This window comes from Mauremys reevesii, linkage group 3 (assembly GCF_016161935.1).
Source record: "Mauremys reevesii isolate NIE-2019 linkage group 3, ASM1616193v1, whole genome shotgun sequence".
Classification (NCBI taxonomy): domain Eukaryota; kingdom Metazoa; phylum Chordata; order Testudines; family Geoemydidae; genus Mauremys; species Mauremys reevesii.
The window spans coordinates 167,829,165-167,848,202 of NC_052625.1; the positions used below are offsets into that span (position 1 = coordinate 167,829,165).

The following is a 19,038-nucleotide window of genomic DNA, read 5'->3' on the forward strand; positions in this document are numbered from 1 at the left end:
TAGTATGCACATTAGTTATTTTGAAGAAAGAGTTGAGTGATTCAATTATTTTGAAAAATGATCTCCTGAAAGATTTTTTTCTTTGTTTGTAATTATCGCTTGGTGGTTATATCAGCAATGACCTAGATGTGTGGTGCTCCTCTGAGTCTATTTTGATAGTAATGGTTGTGAAAACACAGAGATGGTTTTGTAATCTTAGACCTTCATTTTAGGTGTGAAAAGTAGAGGCCTGAAACTTACATATCCCTCCATTTAAAATACCATAATATTTGATCAATTATTATATTAATGACATAGAGATGCTATTATGCCTGGATTGTTGTGCTGATGAAATAGTGTGCATGTGTGTGCGTGTGCGCATGCGTGTGTGTGTGTGTGAGAGAGAGAAAGAAAACTTGGAAAGAATGTTAAGCTCACAGGAAAAAAGCACCCAGACCTAATCAAATGGTTAAGTTCAGGTTGCATACATAGCCTCAATCCATCTTCTTTTTCATCTTCATTATGATTTAGTACTTTAATTAAATGGCCAGACACTATTTCTCAAATAATACAGTATACATTATATGTATGTTTATTTGTTTCTAAGGGTAGGTCTATACTCACTGTCCGGGTTGACGCGGTGAGTTCGACTTCTCGGAGTTCGAACTATCGCGTCTAATCAAGACGCGATAGTTCGAACTCCCCGCGCGCTCCGGTCGACTCCGGAACTCCACCACCGCGAACGGCAGTGGCAGAGTCGACCTTGGAGCCGCGGAGTTCGACCCCGCCGCGTCTGGACGGGTAAGTCAGTCGAACTAGGGTACTTCGAGTTCAGCTACGCTATTCGCGTAGCTGAACTTGCGTACCCTAGTTCGACCCCCCCCCCTTAGTGTAGACCAGGCCTAAGGTGTTATTATGGAAAAGCTGTTGCAATGCCATAGTTAAGGCCTCATTCTGTTATATATTTAAAGCAGAGGCTGAACCTCTTTGTTTTATATGCCCCAAATTTTCAGTACATAACCTGTAAATAAAGTTGGAATTTTTTAAAAGTTTAAAAAAAAACAATTTTTCTGGTCCATGCTGGAAAGATGAAGTGAAGGAAAGCAGAAGGATAGGAAGTGGCAATATGAGAGAAGTGCTTAAAAGCCGGCACTGGATATACTTTCCCTAAAAGGAAATACCTTTAATGCAGTTGTTGTTTTATGTCTGCAAAATTTTGCCTGGGCTGTTTGGGTTCCAAAAGCTGCTGATGTGAGCTCAACCACACTAATTTCTTCCCACAACTTTTCATATCAGTTGTTTGATTTAAAATAGATATTGCAATAATGATTAGATTGCCATATACTCAGGGATCTGAGTGGACCAAAAGGGGATAGAATCATGGCACTTACATTGATTGCCGGAAAAATAGGTTGAAGAGCTGTGATTATGCTAAGGAGCTTCTTTAGTGCTCTGAAAGCAGCTGATTTTGGTTGATTGGTTGAAATCACTGATTTTAGTTATGATTTAAATTAGCAAACAGGAAATCTTGATTTAAATCATTGATTTCAATCTTGTTTTGTTTTTCTACTCTTTGTATTTTCCTATAGAAAGGCTGAGTCTTTAGTTGGTTTAAGAATTAAAACATGTTGACTTACAACTAAATATAGCCTTCACACTAAATTTGGGGCTTCCTTTTGCTCACCAGGAGGATACGCTATATCTATACACATTTATTTAAGCAGTTATATGGCTTAACTTGCACTTATCCGGGTTATTAATTTTTACAGTTTTTATTATGTTGGAAAGTGGTGACGGATTTCTTACTTATTAGACGATTAATTGTTTTACTCATGATTTGCACCAAGCTCTATTTGAATGGAAATTCAAATTAAATTACCGGGTAATATGCAAAAATAACAGCATTTAAAAATTGTTTGGTGTTGTGTTTTATTTCCTTTAGGATTTTTTTATTTAAATACAACTACCTTAAATGTGCTGGATACATACGAAAAAATGTATCAAAAAGTATATTAAATCATATTTTTCATTTAAAACTGATTTATTAAACAGAACTGATTGTTTCTGGTCACCATTTCCAGTCAAGATTTCAGAACTAGGAGCTACCTTTGCACCTAGTTTAATGCACAAATTAAAAATTAAACAAACAGCTTTTCTGCATTTTCAATCCCCAGTTGGTCTCTTAACTTTCAGAGAGCTACTCATGGTAAACTAGTTGAATAAACTGAAATGAAGAAAATATTATCTTTGCACCTGCAAAAGAAACTACTATTGTCAAAAACTGGTTTTCTCACTACAACAAATGGTGGTTATAGATATTTAAACAGTTACTTCCACCAGTTCAGTGGTCTGACTTTCTTTAAAACTTCAGCACCAAATTTGTATTGTTTAATATTATTTTAATTTAATTTAAATGACGTTAATAGATAATAAAACACTTAGAACTTAATATATGTTGCAATAATTTCAAACAGATTTATTTTTAAAAAATCCATATTTGATTATCTAAAAATCAAATATAAATAAAAAGTCTGATTTTTTAAATCTATTTTTACTCATCCTTTCTAAAAGCCAAAAGGACTTTAAAAGTTCGATGTCTGAATTAAAGTCTTCACCATCTTTTGTCACTGTAGTTAAAACATACTTATCATTCAGTAGATCTCCAGCTAAATGTTGTCCCTACATTCAGATGTACAGACATTTTGTCATACTTTCAACATCTTTAGTTTCCTTCAGTATATATTCTCTAATTTAACATGGTTAATTACTATTCTGTCCTTTCCATCCTTCACTATGATAATTATATATAATATGGATTATGTTGCAAAAACAAATCAGCTGAAATATAACATTACCTGAGTCATTGCACATTTTGATACACCGATCAGGTATGTGGGTTTTGCCTTCTTTGATTGGATTTTTAAGGACCTTTGAACAAAATAATTTCTACATGACTTTCTTGCAAATACTTGCTGAGAATCAAGTGGTCTATAGTTGAACTGATCTTTCTTTTTTAAATACTAAAGTTTATTACTTTTTGCTATTGATTAGACAACAAGTCTTCTTCCTTTCTACTTTAGAGGACTGACTTCCTTTTCTAAAAGTTTGAAAATTATCTGTTGAGAGTAATTTTTTTCTGCTTCCAATCTTTGATATGTTACTGTTTTGCCTAAATCAGTGATTTTCAACCTGTGGTCCTCAGACTCCTGGGGGTCTGTAGATTATGTCTAAGTGGCCTGCGAAAGGTGACAGTGAAAATACGGTTTCAGATCCCAGAAAGAGCATTTCATTTTTATGATCAGTCAAAAGTATGTGAATACCCAAACCTATAGGTCAAAACCCGGAAGTGTTGTTACCATAGAAGCTCACAGTTTAGCACCTTTTCTCATGCTGCGTCAAATGCGGTGCCAAGCACATGCAACATTAATAGTTGAATTCTGTTCAGCCAGTTTTCAGTCTAAAACTTCTATAGTAGGGGGTCCACAGAACACAGGTTGAATTTCCTAAGGGGTCTGCACTTCCATTTGAAACATTTTGGGGGTCCACAAATGAAAAAAGGTTGAAAACCACTGGCCTACATATAAGTACTGTATTGAAATTTAGGCTTTTACAGATTCTGTGTTTTCCTAACCCACTCCTCTTTTCAGCCAGATAAATTTTAACATTTTTTCCCCTTCAGCTGCCTTTTAGGGCTAATAGGGACCACAAGGGTCATCTAGTCTGCCCCTACTGCCAAGATGGGGGATTTATTGTGTCTAAATCATCCAAGACAGATGGCTCTCCAGCCTCCTTTTGAAAACCTCCAGTGAAGGAGTTTCCACAACCTCCCAAGGCACTCTTTGCTCATATGGCTTGCATTCCATCCCTTTGATCATCTTTGTCACTCAGCTCCGAATCCTTTCCAGTTTCTCTATATCCTTTCTATACGTGACCCAGAATTGGACACAGAACTCCAGCTGAGGCTTAACCAGTGTTGAATTAGAGCAGTACTATTACCTCCGGTGACTTGAATGCTATGCCTCTGTTAATGCAACCTAAAATTTTATTTGATTTTTTTGCATCAGCATTGCATTGCTGACTCATGTTGAGGTTGGATCTACCACTACTCCTAGGCCCTTCTCAGCAGTGCTGCCACCAAGCCGGTTTTCCCCCATTCTATATTTATCCATTATTTCCATCTCCTCCTTTTCAACAGATTAAAGGACAGCCGCTTTGTACTAGTCAATCCCAAATGTCTCTTGTTGAGCACATCGATTCACATTTCTCTGCCTCCTCCATACTTCTAATATTATATGAACTTGATTTCAGCATAGCTGATAGTTATGTTATTTGAACAATGTGTTATACAGTAGGCAGCTGGAGGCAAAAGGTCCCATCATTGGTGCCTGGGATGTAAGATTAGTAAACTTCAAAAGATCTGCGAACAGCACAAATATATAGTCACATAAAAAGAGATTTTGGAGCAATAGTTTGCAGAGTTTGCAATATTGGAACAAACATTTCTCAAGGCATCCATTTGCTGTTGTGGTGGTAGGGGCTGAGCATGCCCATAGCCTTCTCAGTCACTAGTCATTTTCCTAAGAAAAAGTGTGGTGTTTTGTTTAAAGGACATTTTCAAGGTTTACATGCCAAAAAGTTTATCTTTTAATATAAAGTGCCTTTTGAGGGATTCTGGATACTGAAAACAATCACTCAGTACTCAAAAACTAAGTTGCAGCATTGTTAAAAGGTCATCTGTTGTGCAGAAGGAATTATAAACAACAAACACAAATATTCGTGAATTGCTTAGTTCCACAGAGTAGAAAATATTTTGTTCACATTATGCACTGCTGCCAGGAGCACTTACCAACCTTAGGAATCAAAACAATGTGACTATTTTGGAACTAATGGCAGACCCTTTAATTTAAATAAACCCTTCAAAGAAAATGTAATTTATGAGTTTCTGGCTATCACTGGTCCTTTGAAATTAGAGTGGCAAAATTCCAGTGTAACGGTAACCTTTTAATCCTTGCAAAATCTCCATATTTTAGTATTTGTTAAATGTCATAAATAACAATATACTATCTAAATTATATACTATTAAAATGAAATGTTTTATCACTTGTGCTATTGAGAAGATAAAATAATTGTTATAAATGTATTTTATGTTTTATATACAGCTTTCTTTAAGAAGTTTCATATTTAAGTCTAAGATCTCTGAACAGTTATTTGACTGAGGAGTTGGGAAAGAGGGTAGCGTGTGTTGGGTAGAGGATACTTCTGCAGTTGCATACAAAAATAAGGAAACATGTACCAGTCTGATAAAATCCACTTTCTGTTCGTGTTGGCCACTTGTCCAAAATCACATACTCTCTCCTTTTCTGTCTTCTTGTGACTATTTTATCCTGTCAGTATAACTATGGCAGCCCACTTGCACAGGGTAACTGAAAGCAGGATTTGGCCCTCGGTTTTTACAATATCTCTGGCCTGGTACACTAATAGATCCTTATATTAATTTTTCTAGGCCAAATTTAATTTCTGTAACTTGAAAGAATTTCCTTCAATAAATTATTAATTCTTTTTTAGTTAGCATTGATGAAAAATACCAAACGATTTTGACTCTAGCCTCTTTGGTGCCAAGACTATATTTTAATCTATGTTTGGAAAACATCTAGCACAGTATAGGTGCTGATGGAATTTAAATAATAAGTAGCAAGTCTTTGTTGAAATTTTATTTAGATTACACTTTGAAAACAAGCTTTTCAGTTTTGTTTTCATAGTTTCTCCCAATGGAATAATTTATTTCCACAGAACTGTACAATTAATGTCATTGTGTAAAACGTGCATTCATTTTAATAGATGCTTTGATAAATATACCGGTAGTTTCCTAACAAAGACCATTGTATCTGGTGCCATAGAAAAAACAAAATTACCAAAAATGTCACCTTACAGTTACTGCATTTTGCAATTTCATGCTGGGACACCATAGATAGTAGCAGATGGAATTAAGGATGATGTTTTTGTTTCTGTTCTGTTTCAGCTCCTTGTGGAGGCCAGTATACTGGATCAGATGGTGTGGTTTTATCACCAAATTATCCACATAATTATACTGCTGGGCAAACTTGTCATTATTCTATAACTGTACCTAAGGAATTCGGTAAGAATTTGGTTTTACTGATTTATGGCTCACTAACTCATTTATTCTAAGGTTGATTTTATTTACAGGTTAGAAATAGTTCTAAGAAAAATGAAACTTCTTGTTTCGCATGCAACAATGAGGGTTAACTTTTTGCAGTGTTGCAAATTGTTTAGCGAGAACATACATACTCTTGATCCAGGAATAGATTAAAAGGTTTTCACCATCCCGTCTGCCCCAGGATAATCAACAGAATCCATCTAAGAATGGTCTAAGTCTGTTATCCAAGAAAATCATGAACTATTTCACTGATTACATCATTTATCATCATGGCATAATCATTCATCAGGGTTCATGCATACACAGTAAATCAGTAGGTAAGAAGCAATACATAATATACCGGTAAGTATAATACCAAATACAAAAGCCAAAACTTTATCTAAGTGAGATCTCCAGAAAAGTTTATAAAATAACCACCAACTAAATTATCAGAGAGGTAGCTGTGTTAGTCTGTATCCACAAAAACAATGAGGAGTCTGGTGGCACCTTAAAGACTAACAGATTTATTTGGGCATAAGCTTATGCTCAAATAAATCTGTTCACCTTTAAGGTGCCACTGGACTCCCCATTGTTTTCAACTAAGTTATCTGATTTTTGCAGTGTGTCAAAATAATTGTACAGTATCTCTAAAGCATGTTTGATTGGAGTTAGAAAGTTTGCAGGTACGGCCTTCAATAAAGCCGGTCCCACTACTGTGGGCACAGCTAACTAGGAAGAAGATGGTTGGCTGCCACTTTAATTCTTACTTATCAAATCTGGCTTGAAAAATGAATCTTTCAAATAATTGGATTTAGAGCAGTTTAATATATTTAATACATATGATATGCCACAAAATCTTTGCTGTAAGGATTCAGCAGCTTTGCCACTAAGGAATTTGGAAGCGCTGCTAACAGAAGTAATTACAGAATCACAGGTTGAGATCTTAGGGAAGGTTTATCACACATAGTAATAATAATTTAGTAATGTGCCCTTCCAAATCTAATCTTTTGACACTACCATGTTTTCTCCAAAACAGTGATCTGTGTCAACACCCCTCTGTCTTTGATTGTTCAACCTGTGTTCAGTAAGCCCCTACCTAGTTCAATCCTCTCCAAACTGATTTTGACATCCTTACCATCAACTCCTATTATACTCCTTTGACACTCTTAGTTATTGAGTCCACATAGTTTTAAAGAAAAATTGTTAACTGAACTTTCTTTCTGCTGGGTGCTGGTCCTTCTGTTTGCACTATCATATGCTTAAGGTTTATTACCAGTGATGATGGGTCAGTAGGGTTTAAGTCCTGCCATTAATGTCACCGCTGTGTGGTGTGGCTGATGTAGAGTACACTGCCATTTGCTGCCACTGGGGGACTGTCCAGTCCTTGGAAGTTGGCGTACACCTGACTGCCACAAGGAGAGTTCTGTTCCTGCAGCACAGAGGTGGTAGGCAGTAGAGGAAGGAGGCACAAAGCAGACTTTGTTGAGGTTAACCCCATTGAGGTAGAATATAGTACTGCCTGCTTCTGCTCCCTGATGCAGCAGATTTAAAGTATCCTAGTTTTTCATTCTGTAATGAGGACAGTATAGGGTAGGGAAGAGGGTGCCCCTTTTTCTTTCCATTTTCCCACCAGACTCCCTTACTTTCCTGTGACAGCCTGGACCCCAGTGTCCCAATTTTTCCCTTGATAAATAAGATCACCTAACAGAGTCTCTACAACAGAGACTCCATTACATACCATATAATGCTTTTCTGGACCAGAGAACACATTTTTAAGAGAAGAGGGGAATTAGAATGATAGGGTTCTGGGGGAGAGGTGGTCATAACACAGGGAAATGGGCAATTTGTGTATTAGGGTGGAGAGCCTATTAGAATGTGTGGAATTAAGGAACGGGCTCAAGTAAAGACCCACATGGAGCCAAACCAGAACCAGGCTCCAACTGAAATTATCTCAAAAGTTACCTTTAGGATTTTGGAGTGTGGTGAAAAGAAAGCACAAGAAGCAAACTAGTCCTCAAATTATGTGTGTCGGTTCGTTCGTTCTGTTATTGATCTCTTTAGGTAGTTAATACATTTAAAACTAATGAATTTTATGCTAAGAGGAAATAGTTATTATTAAATAATAGCCATAAAACATGAAAATAAAAACACCAAAAGGAAAAAAAATGTTAAAACTAACTAAGCAAGAATGCTAACGGCAGCTTCCTGCAAGATATCCTCACAAGAGGATAGCATTTTAAATCCAAAATTCCCTGCCATTCTGGAAGTTGAAAAACATATCTAATGCCTTCCAGAACTACTTAGGCTTCTGGTATTGTGATTACATATCTTATCATGCTGATCAATGTTTTCTCATTGTTTCCCCTTTTTGTCTGCCTGTTGTGTCTTTTCTTACACTTAGATTGTAAGTGTAGATTGGGACAGGGACTAGCTTTTTGTTCTGTGTTTGTACAGTGCCTACCACACTGGGGTCCTAGATGCTATGATAATATAGATGATGATGATGACGATGATGATGATAATAATAATTAATTATTTAAAACATTCAGCTTTTGTTTTAATTGTCAAATTATGTTTCCTAAACGAGAATCCATAGTACGGGGGACAAAATTTTGTAGCAGCAGTTCCTAAATTCTACCTCCCTTCCCACTCTCCTCAATTCCATGGCAACACCAATTTATTATATTGCCATGAAATATCCTTTGTTTCCATTCTCTAATCTGTCATAGTTACTCCACTGAAGTCATTAGAATTATTTGAATTTCTATTTGTGTAACTGAGAGCAGCAATTGGCTCAAAGCGGTCATTTTTTTAAAATATTATGGACCAAAAGCTTTAATTTTCACCTTGTAATCTGCTCTCCATTGCATTAATAGCTCATTTATGTTAATAACTTCATCCTCTAAAATATCTCTGTGTGATTGTCACATCTTTCAGTTCCCTTGCTAGCTAGACTAGTGCAAGAGAGAGAATGGTGGACTGAAAAGTGCAGCTTTTACTCTGACTACTAATGATGCATAATCAGTTTCTGCTGCCAGGGCTTCTTTGGCAAATCTATTTTCAGCATTGCACCACATTCAATACCCCAAAAACAAACAAAAATATATGGGAAAATGTCACTAGTAAAATTGAAGGTATTGTGTATTCCTAGCTCAACGGAATAAAGAAACATCTGCAAAGAACAAGTAGAACACTGGCGACTTGTGACTCACATGGCTGCAGTCTTGTTGTGCTCCCATAAAAGTTATTTCTACTTAAAAGATTTCTGAGGAGGTTTTGATTTCAAAGTAATGGAGAAGAAGTCAATAAATGATTGTGTAGAATAATTTTACTCTAAGGCTTTTAGTTTAGTATTTCCCTGGGACAAATTTTACTCTGATGTAAGAGGCCATAACATTTTTGTTGTGTGTCCAGTTTCTAGCTTCTTGCTTATGAAATCATTTTGGAAGTTGTTCTGAATTATTTCATGCTCTTGAATATGAGACTTTGAACTATGGCATGTGAACTTTGTCTGAGATTTTATAATCCAACTAATAGTTCAGTTAGGAATTTAGGCAGGTAGGTATTGTCCAGGAGTATATAACGTAGTAACTGATTTATAGGGTTTGGGGTGGCTGCTGGGGATGAGTCACTGAGAGGTTTGGCCAGGTCACAGTCAAGTTTGATGCTTTCTATCTCATACATTATCACCAATAAAGGTAGTTCTCCAATTTGTATTATTGTCTTTTACTGGGCTTTCACTGGTATAATTGAGGATAGGTTAGTAAACAATTCTGATAATATCTGTTTTTTTCAGAAGAGAGCCACAATTTAGGGGTGGAGCAAGTTCCAATATACTTTCTCCATTGCTAAGATCTCCTTTCTTCTATGACAGTGCTCCAGCTTCACTTCACCTCCCTCCATTTCAAGAATCATCTTCTGGGGCAGGAGGAACTTATAAAGTGAAGGCTGGTCACAATGAAAGTTGTGTGAAGGTTGTGTGAATGGAAGCTGGGTTAATAACTGAAACTGACAGATAAGCATCAGTGAAAAGTTGGAAAGTGATTGGGGAATGGAAAGGGAAGAATGACTCTAAGCACAGGCATAGGGCAAACAGAAGAGGAAACTTCTGTATCTCTCTCAAAAGATGGGCTAGGAAGAAAATAGTTTGCCTAGCCTGACCCAACAGCTGCTTGGTTGTTGGAATGAGAAAAGTAGCTTAATTCTTAACAAGTTAGTGATGGGGTGGGAAAGGCAAAATGAATACCTCCTTTCTCTTAGTAGCCAGGATGAAGAGGGAGAAAGTGAGGAGGTGATTTATCTTCCCAGGTCTCCAGATTTCCAGTCCCACACTCTTACTAAAATGTAATGCTTCCAGTCTATATGACATTAATAATTAAGAAATGCATAAATACAAGCAATGTGCAGTTTTCACACACCCCAATACTTTTGTTAGTTTGTCATGGAAGAAATCTATAGCAGAAATGTAATAAATTAAATATTGTTCTACCTATTTTAGAAAATGTATTCTTATACATCACACACATCATTTAAAAAATACATTTTGCAAATGTTGCACTTGTAATAAAGTGATTAAATCAGATAATATATTTAAAAGATTCACTGTCATATTTCACAAATTACAGTGTGCACCATAGGAAACACATCTGAATGCCTATGCCTTGGGTGGTGGTAGTTTTGTGATTTAGATTAAGGAAAAAATTGTAAAATGCTATATTTTTCTGATTAGAGTTCTGTACAAACAGGAATAAGATACGTTACTGTGGTTTTCTTTCTTTGGAAGATAGGAAAAGAGTCAAGGGAGAAGGACAAAACATTGAAATGTTTACTTAAAAATCCATCAAAGCTTTACAAATTATTAGTGTCTTGAGAGAGCAATTATAATACAGTTCTAGTAGAGTTGTATACATTGAGACACATTTATACAACTGAAGAATTTATTACAAAATGTTCCTCTCCAGAACTCATAGTTAGGTAAACATAAAATTCCTCGAGGTGTATATCAGTAACTTTCAAAGAGTTTGGTTTTTTTCTTAAAACCAAACATGACATATCCGTAGATTATCTCTACAGCTACACACTGAGACATGTAAATTGTTTTTAGATTTATTTGACCATATCAAATCAATTGAAAAGAGATTTTAAAAGAAGTTGGAAATAACTAGCCAATGAGTATTGTACTGTACCTTAATTCATTATGTGTGCATAACACACATGTGACTTATGTATAATATCTCAAATAAGAATCAGTCACAATTAATCTAGTTGTTTCTTCGCTAATAAAATATTGCTTTATGATATGATAAAGTATTTATTTTTATTAGGTTGAGTTTACTACTTTATTTTTGAAGTTCACCATTACAGGATGATTATTTAAAAAAATCACTATTACAGTGAACTTAGTAGTTCTTAATATTATTTTATAACATACAGAAATGTCCTAAAATAAAATGTGTTATTTGTTGATACAGTTCAAATTGTTTACAATAGAAATGAAAAATAAATATAATTATAGGTTAAAGGTGATAATATAGTATTGTGTTTCTATTATAGTGTTTTGTATTATTTTAGCTAAATGAATAGTCATAGGAAGTGATGGAATTATGCAGTTATAATAACTTTGTTACTTCTTCCTCAGATAAGCGTAGAAGGAATAACAAATAATATATGATATTAGATGCTACCTTGGGAGAGTACTAATATGATGAGGCTTTCATGCCTTAGCAGTGCTGGTATTTGGTAATCAAAATTAAATTAAGTTCCTTTCCTTTATGCATCTTCTTGTTCCTCATTCTCGGAGGTAGCAAAATTAAATGGTAGCTACAAAACTCAATCCCTAACTTTTTAGCGTGATGATAGGTTGCCTTTGGGGAAAGGATAATTTAATTTGTTAATTTAAAAATACAAAAATATAGAAAACCAAATTAGGGTGTGTACTCCTGTTAATCACCAAATAAATGAAATTAGCTAATGGCTATATGATGAGTATCTATTTATCTCTTTTATCAGAACTGAAAGTAAATTAAGATGCACTCCCTGCATGAAGTCTTACAAGAACCCAGCAAGGATTCATTTAATAATGAGTGTAAGCAAAAATATTCTGTATGTTTTGTTTTATTTTCTCTTATTATTTTCCAGTTGTGTTTGGGCAATTTGCCTATTTCCAGACTGCTCTGAATGATGTGGCAGAGTTATTTGATGGAGAACACCCTCAGGCTAGACTTCTCAGTTCACTTTCTGGATCTCACTCAGGTAAAGAGAAAGCAAAAATAAGTATAAACCACTTATGTGACTTAATATAGAAAGCCAGGATTTATGCACATTGTGGGTCTGCTTTTAAAAGTTAAGTAATTGTGAAGGGGATTAGGTGTTGGAACAAACTGCCAAGGGAAGTGGTGGATTCTCCATTTCTTGATGTCTTCATATCAAGACTGGATGTTTTTTTTTGGAAGATATGCTTTAGGCAAACACAGGTTATTGGGTACAATGCAGGTGTCACTGGATTAAATTCTATAGTATGTCTTATGTAGGAGGTTGATATATCAAATAGTTCCTTCTGGCCTTAAAATATGAATCTCTCAGGGATCAGGATTTTGTCCCTGATTTACATGCCTGTGTTATATATTTGTACAACTAAAGTGAAACATGCACAAAAATATGTTTGCAATTGCATGCACCTAATACTGAAAATCTGGCCTCACAGAGGCATATACATTGAACTTTACAAATATGAGTTTGGGGTTTTTACAGCACACCATTTTCCATTCCTTTCAGTCTTAAACATGTGGCTTACTTTATTGTTTACTACTTATTAGGGAAAAAATTATGTATCTATTTTACAATTTAAAGAAACTTAATGTTTTAATGTTTGAAAAATGAAGACTCTATTTTCCCTTTGGTAATTCCTTTACATGTAGGTTACTTCCATGCAAAGGAAAAAGCTCCAGAATTCATTTTAACATTGTTTGCAGTAGTTTAACAACAAAATATTGTTTGATTTTTAATTGTCAAGATAAAAGAGAGAATATTATCAAAACATCCCATTTTGCTGTATCATACATATATACATAAAATGAACCAACATCTATATTTCCCCACAAGTCTTTAGAAAATGACTGAAGGGCAAAAATCTTGCAGTTTTTTTCTTATTGTTCCGTGACATCTTCAGAAGAGATTTAATGTGCCAGATTTATATTTCATATACACTGGTGTATATCAGGAGGATCTCCATTGAAGTCATTAGAGTTACAACAGTGTGTAATTGGTGTGAGTGAGAGAAGCATGAGACCTATTGAGTCAGCTCATTTAAACCAGAGTAAATCATAGAATCATAAAATATCAGGGTTGGAAGGGACCTCAGGAGGTCATCTAGCCCAGCCCCCTGCTCAAAGCAGGACCAATCCCCAACTAAATCATCCCAGCCAGGGCTTTGTCAAGCCTGACCTTAAAAACCTCTAAGGAAGGAGATTCCACCACCTCCCTAGGTAACCCATTCCAGGGATTCACCATCCTCCTAGTGAAAAAGTTTTTCCTAAGATCCAACCTAAATCTCCCCCACTGCAACTTGAGACCGTTACTCCTTGTTCTGTCATCTGGTACCATGGAGAACTGTCTAGATCCATCCTCTTTGGAAGCCCCTTTCAGGTAGTTGAAAGCAGCCATCAAATCCCACCTCATTCTTCTCTTCTGCAGACTAAACAATCCCAGTTCCCTAAGCCTCTCCTCATCACATCTTCATTCATTTCAATAGTTTCTCTAGAGTTATGTTGCTAAACCAGTTGTTCTCAAACTTTTGTACTGGTGAACCCTTTCACATAGCAAGCCTCTGAATGAGACCCTCCTTATAAATTAAAAACACTTAGCATCATTATAAATGCTGGATGCGAAGCGTGGTTTGAGGTGGAGGCTGTCAGTTCGCGACCCCACATGTAATAAACTCATGACCCCCTGAGGTGTCCCGACTCCCAGTTTGAGAACCCCTGTGCTAAACAGTAAGCACACCTTTGTCATAATCAAGAGTAGTAAACTGTGCATGTCAAAATTGCAGAAATACAAAATAAAATACACAAATATCTATATATAAATATAGATATAATAGGAAGTTGGAAATCTGTATTTTGATATGCATTAGCAAATGAGAAAAAAATCAGAGTAAACATTTAAAATTTCTTCATGACTTCTTATGTTAGCCTTCCAGGTTTGCAAAGCTTGCCTTGAGGAGAGGACATACAGAACATGCCAAGTGATGAGCTAACATTATTTTAAATGGAATTGCTTTTAGAAGATCTATTTAATAATAATGTTACTCATGTAGTATGTTAAATATTTCACAGAGACAGAGAAAGATTCACTTCAAAAAGAGAGTCGAGGACCTATTTTCTCTCGTTTTAGTTTTAGTTTTGTTTTGTTTTTAAATTATATATTCCATCTTTATAGAGAGAGACCCTAGGGCTCTTTTGAAAGCCTTTTAATTGTTTAATGCATTTTGGAATGCAAGCTAAAGCTGTCAGTCACAGATAAACTCTGGCAAAAACTCTTCAAATGACGCTGGCCCAAAAGGATAACAGACTCCCAGGCAGGCAATTTATTACAGCTCTAATCCCAACAGCTTCAGTAAATATCAGAAAGTTTATAAACAATATAATTGTACATCATAAAATGTTTCTGTTTGATGATTATTTCTGTATACTTCCAATGGCAAATGTAATGTTGCTAAATATGATTTGCAGATTTTTTTTATACTAAAACATGGAAGAAAAAAAGAAGAAAAATGTTCTATTGTCTATCAGTTTTTTTTAACAGGATATTTTATTAAAATCTATAATATTCTCATCTTTCCAGTCTTTATTTCAATTTTTCCATTCTCTCTCTTCCTTTTCTTTCCCTTCTTCATTTGTAGGCGAGACTTTGCCTTTAGCTTCATCCAATCAGATATTGATGTGGTTCAGTGCAAAGAGTGGAGCATCTGCCAGAGGTTTCCATTTTGTCTACCAAGGTAAATCTGTTGGTTTTTACTTCATCCCCTTTATAAAATGTTGACAGACTCAGTGGTGCCAATCTCATCTACATGACTGGATTGAAATGTTTATTAGATCACAAGATGTTTATAGGATTCTTTTAGCTGGAATAATTTTGATATACAGTGTGGAACAGACTGTTCATGGACATATTGGGACAGATTCTCAGCTGGTTTAAACTGGTTTAAACGCCATTGACTTCACTGAGGGTCTGGCCTATTGTGGCACTTCTGTAGTGTTGAATAAATGTGTTGTTGAAAAACTGCTCAGCAGCTGGTTATTTTTATCAAGTCAGAGAGGTTCTCCCTCTGTCGCTCTCTTTCTGTTGTGTGTTTGGTAGTGCTATCATCTTTATGTGTAAATGATAAGCATAATAATCCACAAATTGAATGCAACTACAATTAACCTCATATTTTTATTGCCTGACAAGTAGACTTGAGTATTATTTCTGTATTTATTTTGTATTCAGTATTTGTATAGAGCCATTGTACTAGACAAGTGAGAATCAGAAATTTGGCTATGTCTCACATCCATCACTCTTTAGCTACTACATTTAAAATATAACCCCGTTAACCCTTAATTAAGTGAAACTTCTATTAAAACTAATGGGAATTTTTCCTGATTATGAACACGAGGATCAAATACTTAGTGCTTGTTATCTTATAACTGTTAGAAGTTCAGTGTTGAGCAAAGATTGTCAGAGATGTCTTGTATTTGGACTGGAACTCTGTTTTTCCAGGGTCTTATATACACATAAAATGCTACAGCTGCTGTAGTGCTTCAGTGTAGATGCTACCTATGGCGACAGGAGGTGTTCTCCTGTTGGCGTAGGTAATCCACCTCCCCAAGAGGCGGTAGCTAGATTGATGCTAGAATTCTTCCATCAATTTAACACCATCTACACGGGTCTTAGGTCATCTTAACAATATCATTCAGGGGTGTGGATATTTTAAACCTCTAAGTGACATAGTATTGATAACCTAATTTTCTAGTGTACACCAGGTCTAGACCTTTGTATTGTTGAAGATAGGAGGAGGCAGATTACAGACTTGTGTTAAAAACTATACATCCTTCGGGAGCAAATGAAAACAGGCCATATGTTCTTTCCGTACAGCCCCAGGCCTCCTTAGGCAGCAGTAGACTTAGAACCTTCCTTTAGACTTCTCTAGGATCTCACACTGTGCATACAGGCTGGTGCTTGGTTTTCTTTCTTTCCCAGTTTTTTTTCTGTCCCCCCTCCAGTTAGATTTTTGCCATACCCACAGATAAACACGTATACCTGGTCAGAACAAGGTTTAGTGGAATCCTCTATCCATGTGATGCTAGGTTCTGGGCAGACTACATTGTGTTTTGTTTAAGGTATAGCCCCTTAACTGTCTCTTACAACTGTCTTAAAGAAGGGCGAGTTCATACATCATTTTCAATGAGATTTTAACTCACCTCATAACAATAGTGTAGAGCAAGGGTTCCCAAACTTGGTTCACGACTTGTTCAGCATAAGCCCCTGGCAGGTCACGAGATGCTTTGTTAACCTGAGCAGCCACAGGTTTGGCCCTCGCAGCTCTCAGTGGCTGTGATTCACCATTCCTGGCCAATGGGAGCTGCGGGAAGCAGTAGAGAGATGAGGTAAGGTTTGGTAATGAGTCAGTGAAAAGTCAAAATTTATGAAACTCCCCATATTATGTTAATGTTGCCAATAAATTGTTTTTGACCTCTAATGACTTGGATTCAAATGTAGGGTTAGTCATAAGCAAAATAAGCATTATGAGCACAGTTTAATTCTTATTGAATATATTTATTTTTCCCCTCCAAATCACAACACTGTCATGCCTTGGTATACAGCAATTTACTGTAAAGGACCAGTTAACCTCAGGAGTATTTCAGAAGCTGAAGTTAGTAGGAATGCAGATGTGTACAGGCAGAATTATTCCTTTTATGTGTAGAAATATTTCATTTCACCATGCTTGCATATGCTAGTCTGGATGTAGCTAGTGCTGTCAGTCTCTCATGTCTATATGTCTATACATTAAAAGAAGTCATTGAAATTTAAATTTACCATGCACAAAATAAAGGGGGGGGGAAAGGGGGAGGAATCAGGGGCGGCTCTAGGCACCAGCGGGCCAAGCGCCGGCAAGGGCGGCATCCTGGGAGGCGTCATTTGGCTCCGGTTGAGCTCCCGCCGGCATGCCTGCGGCAGGTCCACCGGAGCCCGGGACGAGCGGACCTGCCGCAGGCATGACTGCGGCGGGTCCCGTCTTCCCGCGGCTCCGGTTGAGCTCCCGCAGGCATGACTGCTCGTCCCGGGCTCCGGTGGACCTGCCGCAGGCATGCCAGCGGGAGCTCCACCGGAGCCAAATGACGCCCTCCCCAGGATGCCGGAGCCGCGGGAAGAGGGGACCCGCCGCGGGACTGGGGAAGGGCGGCGCAGCGCTCCGCGCTGCTTGGGGCAGCCTACTTTGTAGAGCCGCCCCTGGGAGGAATCTATATAATTTTAAAGGAGAGAATTGCTCTTTGATTTTATGATGATTTCGTCATATCATCTGAATTGTAGCTTTCAATCTTTTTCATGTATGTGCTTTCCCAAACACCTTCTTTGTCTAATTATTTGTAGTCTGTGACAAGCTGCCTTTCAAAGAATTTGAAATGAACACAAAGCTTTCATTTGATGAAGCATATGCATATATTTTACTGCAGAAGAATATGTCTCTAGGAATACATTATGCTGTGCTTCATTTCGGTCAATTATACTGAACTGCAGAATTAGTAGTAATAGTAGTAACTGAACGGAACTGGTTTTGAGAAATAGAAAATGCTACCCTCAGCATCACAAAATGAATCAAGCAATCATACTTGACTTATCTCAGAAGAATCCTGATACTATTTTTGTGTACATTTTGATAAATGGATACATTAGGATCTCAAGTCAGTACAAATGTTGCTAGTGCAATGCATTTGAGGCATTTAATTACATTAATAAAGGTTACCTCAATTTTTTTCTCTCTTCTGAAATATGTGAACACATTTCCAGCACTGCCTGCTTGCGAACATTATAAATACACTGGAGAATAGCATCCACACTCTGAATGAACACACTAATCTGGCCTTGAAAGTCAGTCATTTTATTTATCACTCTCTATTCCAGGTTGACCTTATTCCCTGTTCACTTTTCCACTGGGCTGATTTCAATTTTGTTTCACAGCAGTGTGAAACATTTACCAAAAGATGGAGAATAATTACTATAGAAAATAGAATTTCTCTGTAATACAGTCTGAGAAGTCTAGCTTGCCAACATTATAGGCAAAAGCTAGAAGGAGGGTTGGAGATTATAGCCTGCAATATTTCAAATTCTGGTCCTAACAAGCAACAGATGAGGTTTGTGGCTTTGAATTCAGGTTTAATGGTTTTTGCAGTGCCACTTTCTGAAAAACTTATTTTTTCTACATGTCTCATCTATCTCTTCTTCATTTCCTTTTCTCTGATAGCTACATTTCCCTATATTTCATAGAATAATTATGTATAATAATGGTCTGAATGAGTACCTAATCTATTCAGATCCTACTGTTAGCCTTCTAGAATATTAGGGTTAAGCCTGCTGAAATCTGCAGCTGGGAACAATCACATATAAAAAAGATTGGGAAGGGTCTAGTCTGATTTTTCGTCAATGTCCTGTGCTTGCTTCCTTGCTTTGACATCAAGTTAGAGATTTCAACAGAAAACATTTTATGTGGCTCAGTCTGTGACAGCACAGATCCTTCTTCCTCTGATATGCAGAATGATGAGCAGGCCACGATACAGGATTTTAATATGCTCTTGTGCTTGCTCCTCCACTTACTTGCTCCAAGTACATACTTGAATTAATTGAAGTGTTTTATATATTTTAATGAGAAT

At 36.5% G+C, this 19,038-nt stretch overlaps 1 protein-coding gene across 16 annotated transcripts in view; it reads left to right on the forward strand.

Moving 5' to 3' along the window:
• The window catches only part of CSMD1 (CUB and Sushi multiple domains 1), a 1,616,238-nt gene that overhangs the window by 1,302,543 nt on the left and 294,657 nt on the right, over positions 1–19,038 (forward strand). For all 16 annotated transcript variants that reach the window (XR_005595828.1, XM_039529053.1, XM_039529047.1 and 13 more), the window contains 3 exons: positions 5,999–6,115; positions 12,272–12,385; positions 15,033–15,128. Coding sequence is in view for 15 of the 16 variants with exons in the window: in XM_039529053.1 (XP_039384987.1) it covers positions 5,999–6,115; positions 12,272–12,385; positions 15,033–15,128 (327 nt within the window). In the remaining variant the exon portion in view is untranslated. The remainder of the gene's footprint in view (positions 1–5,998; positions 6,116–12,271; positions 12,386–15,032; positions 15,129–19,038) is intronic.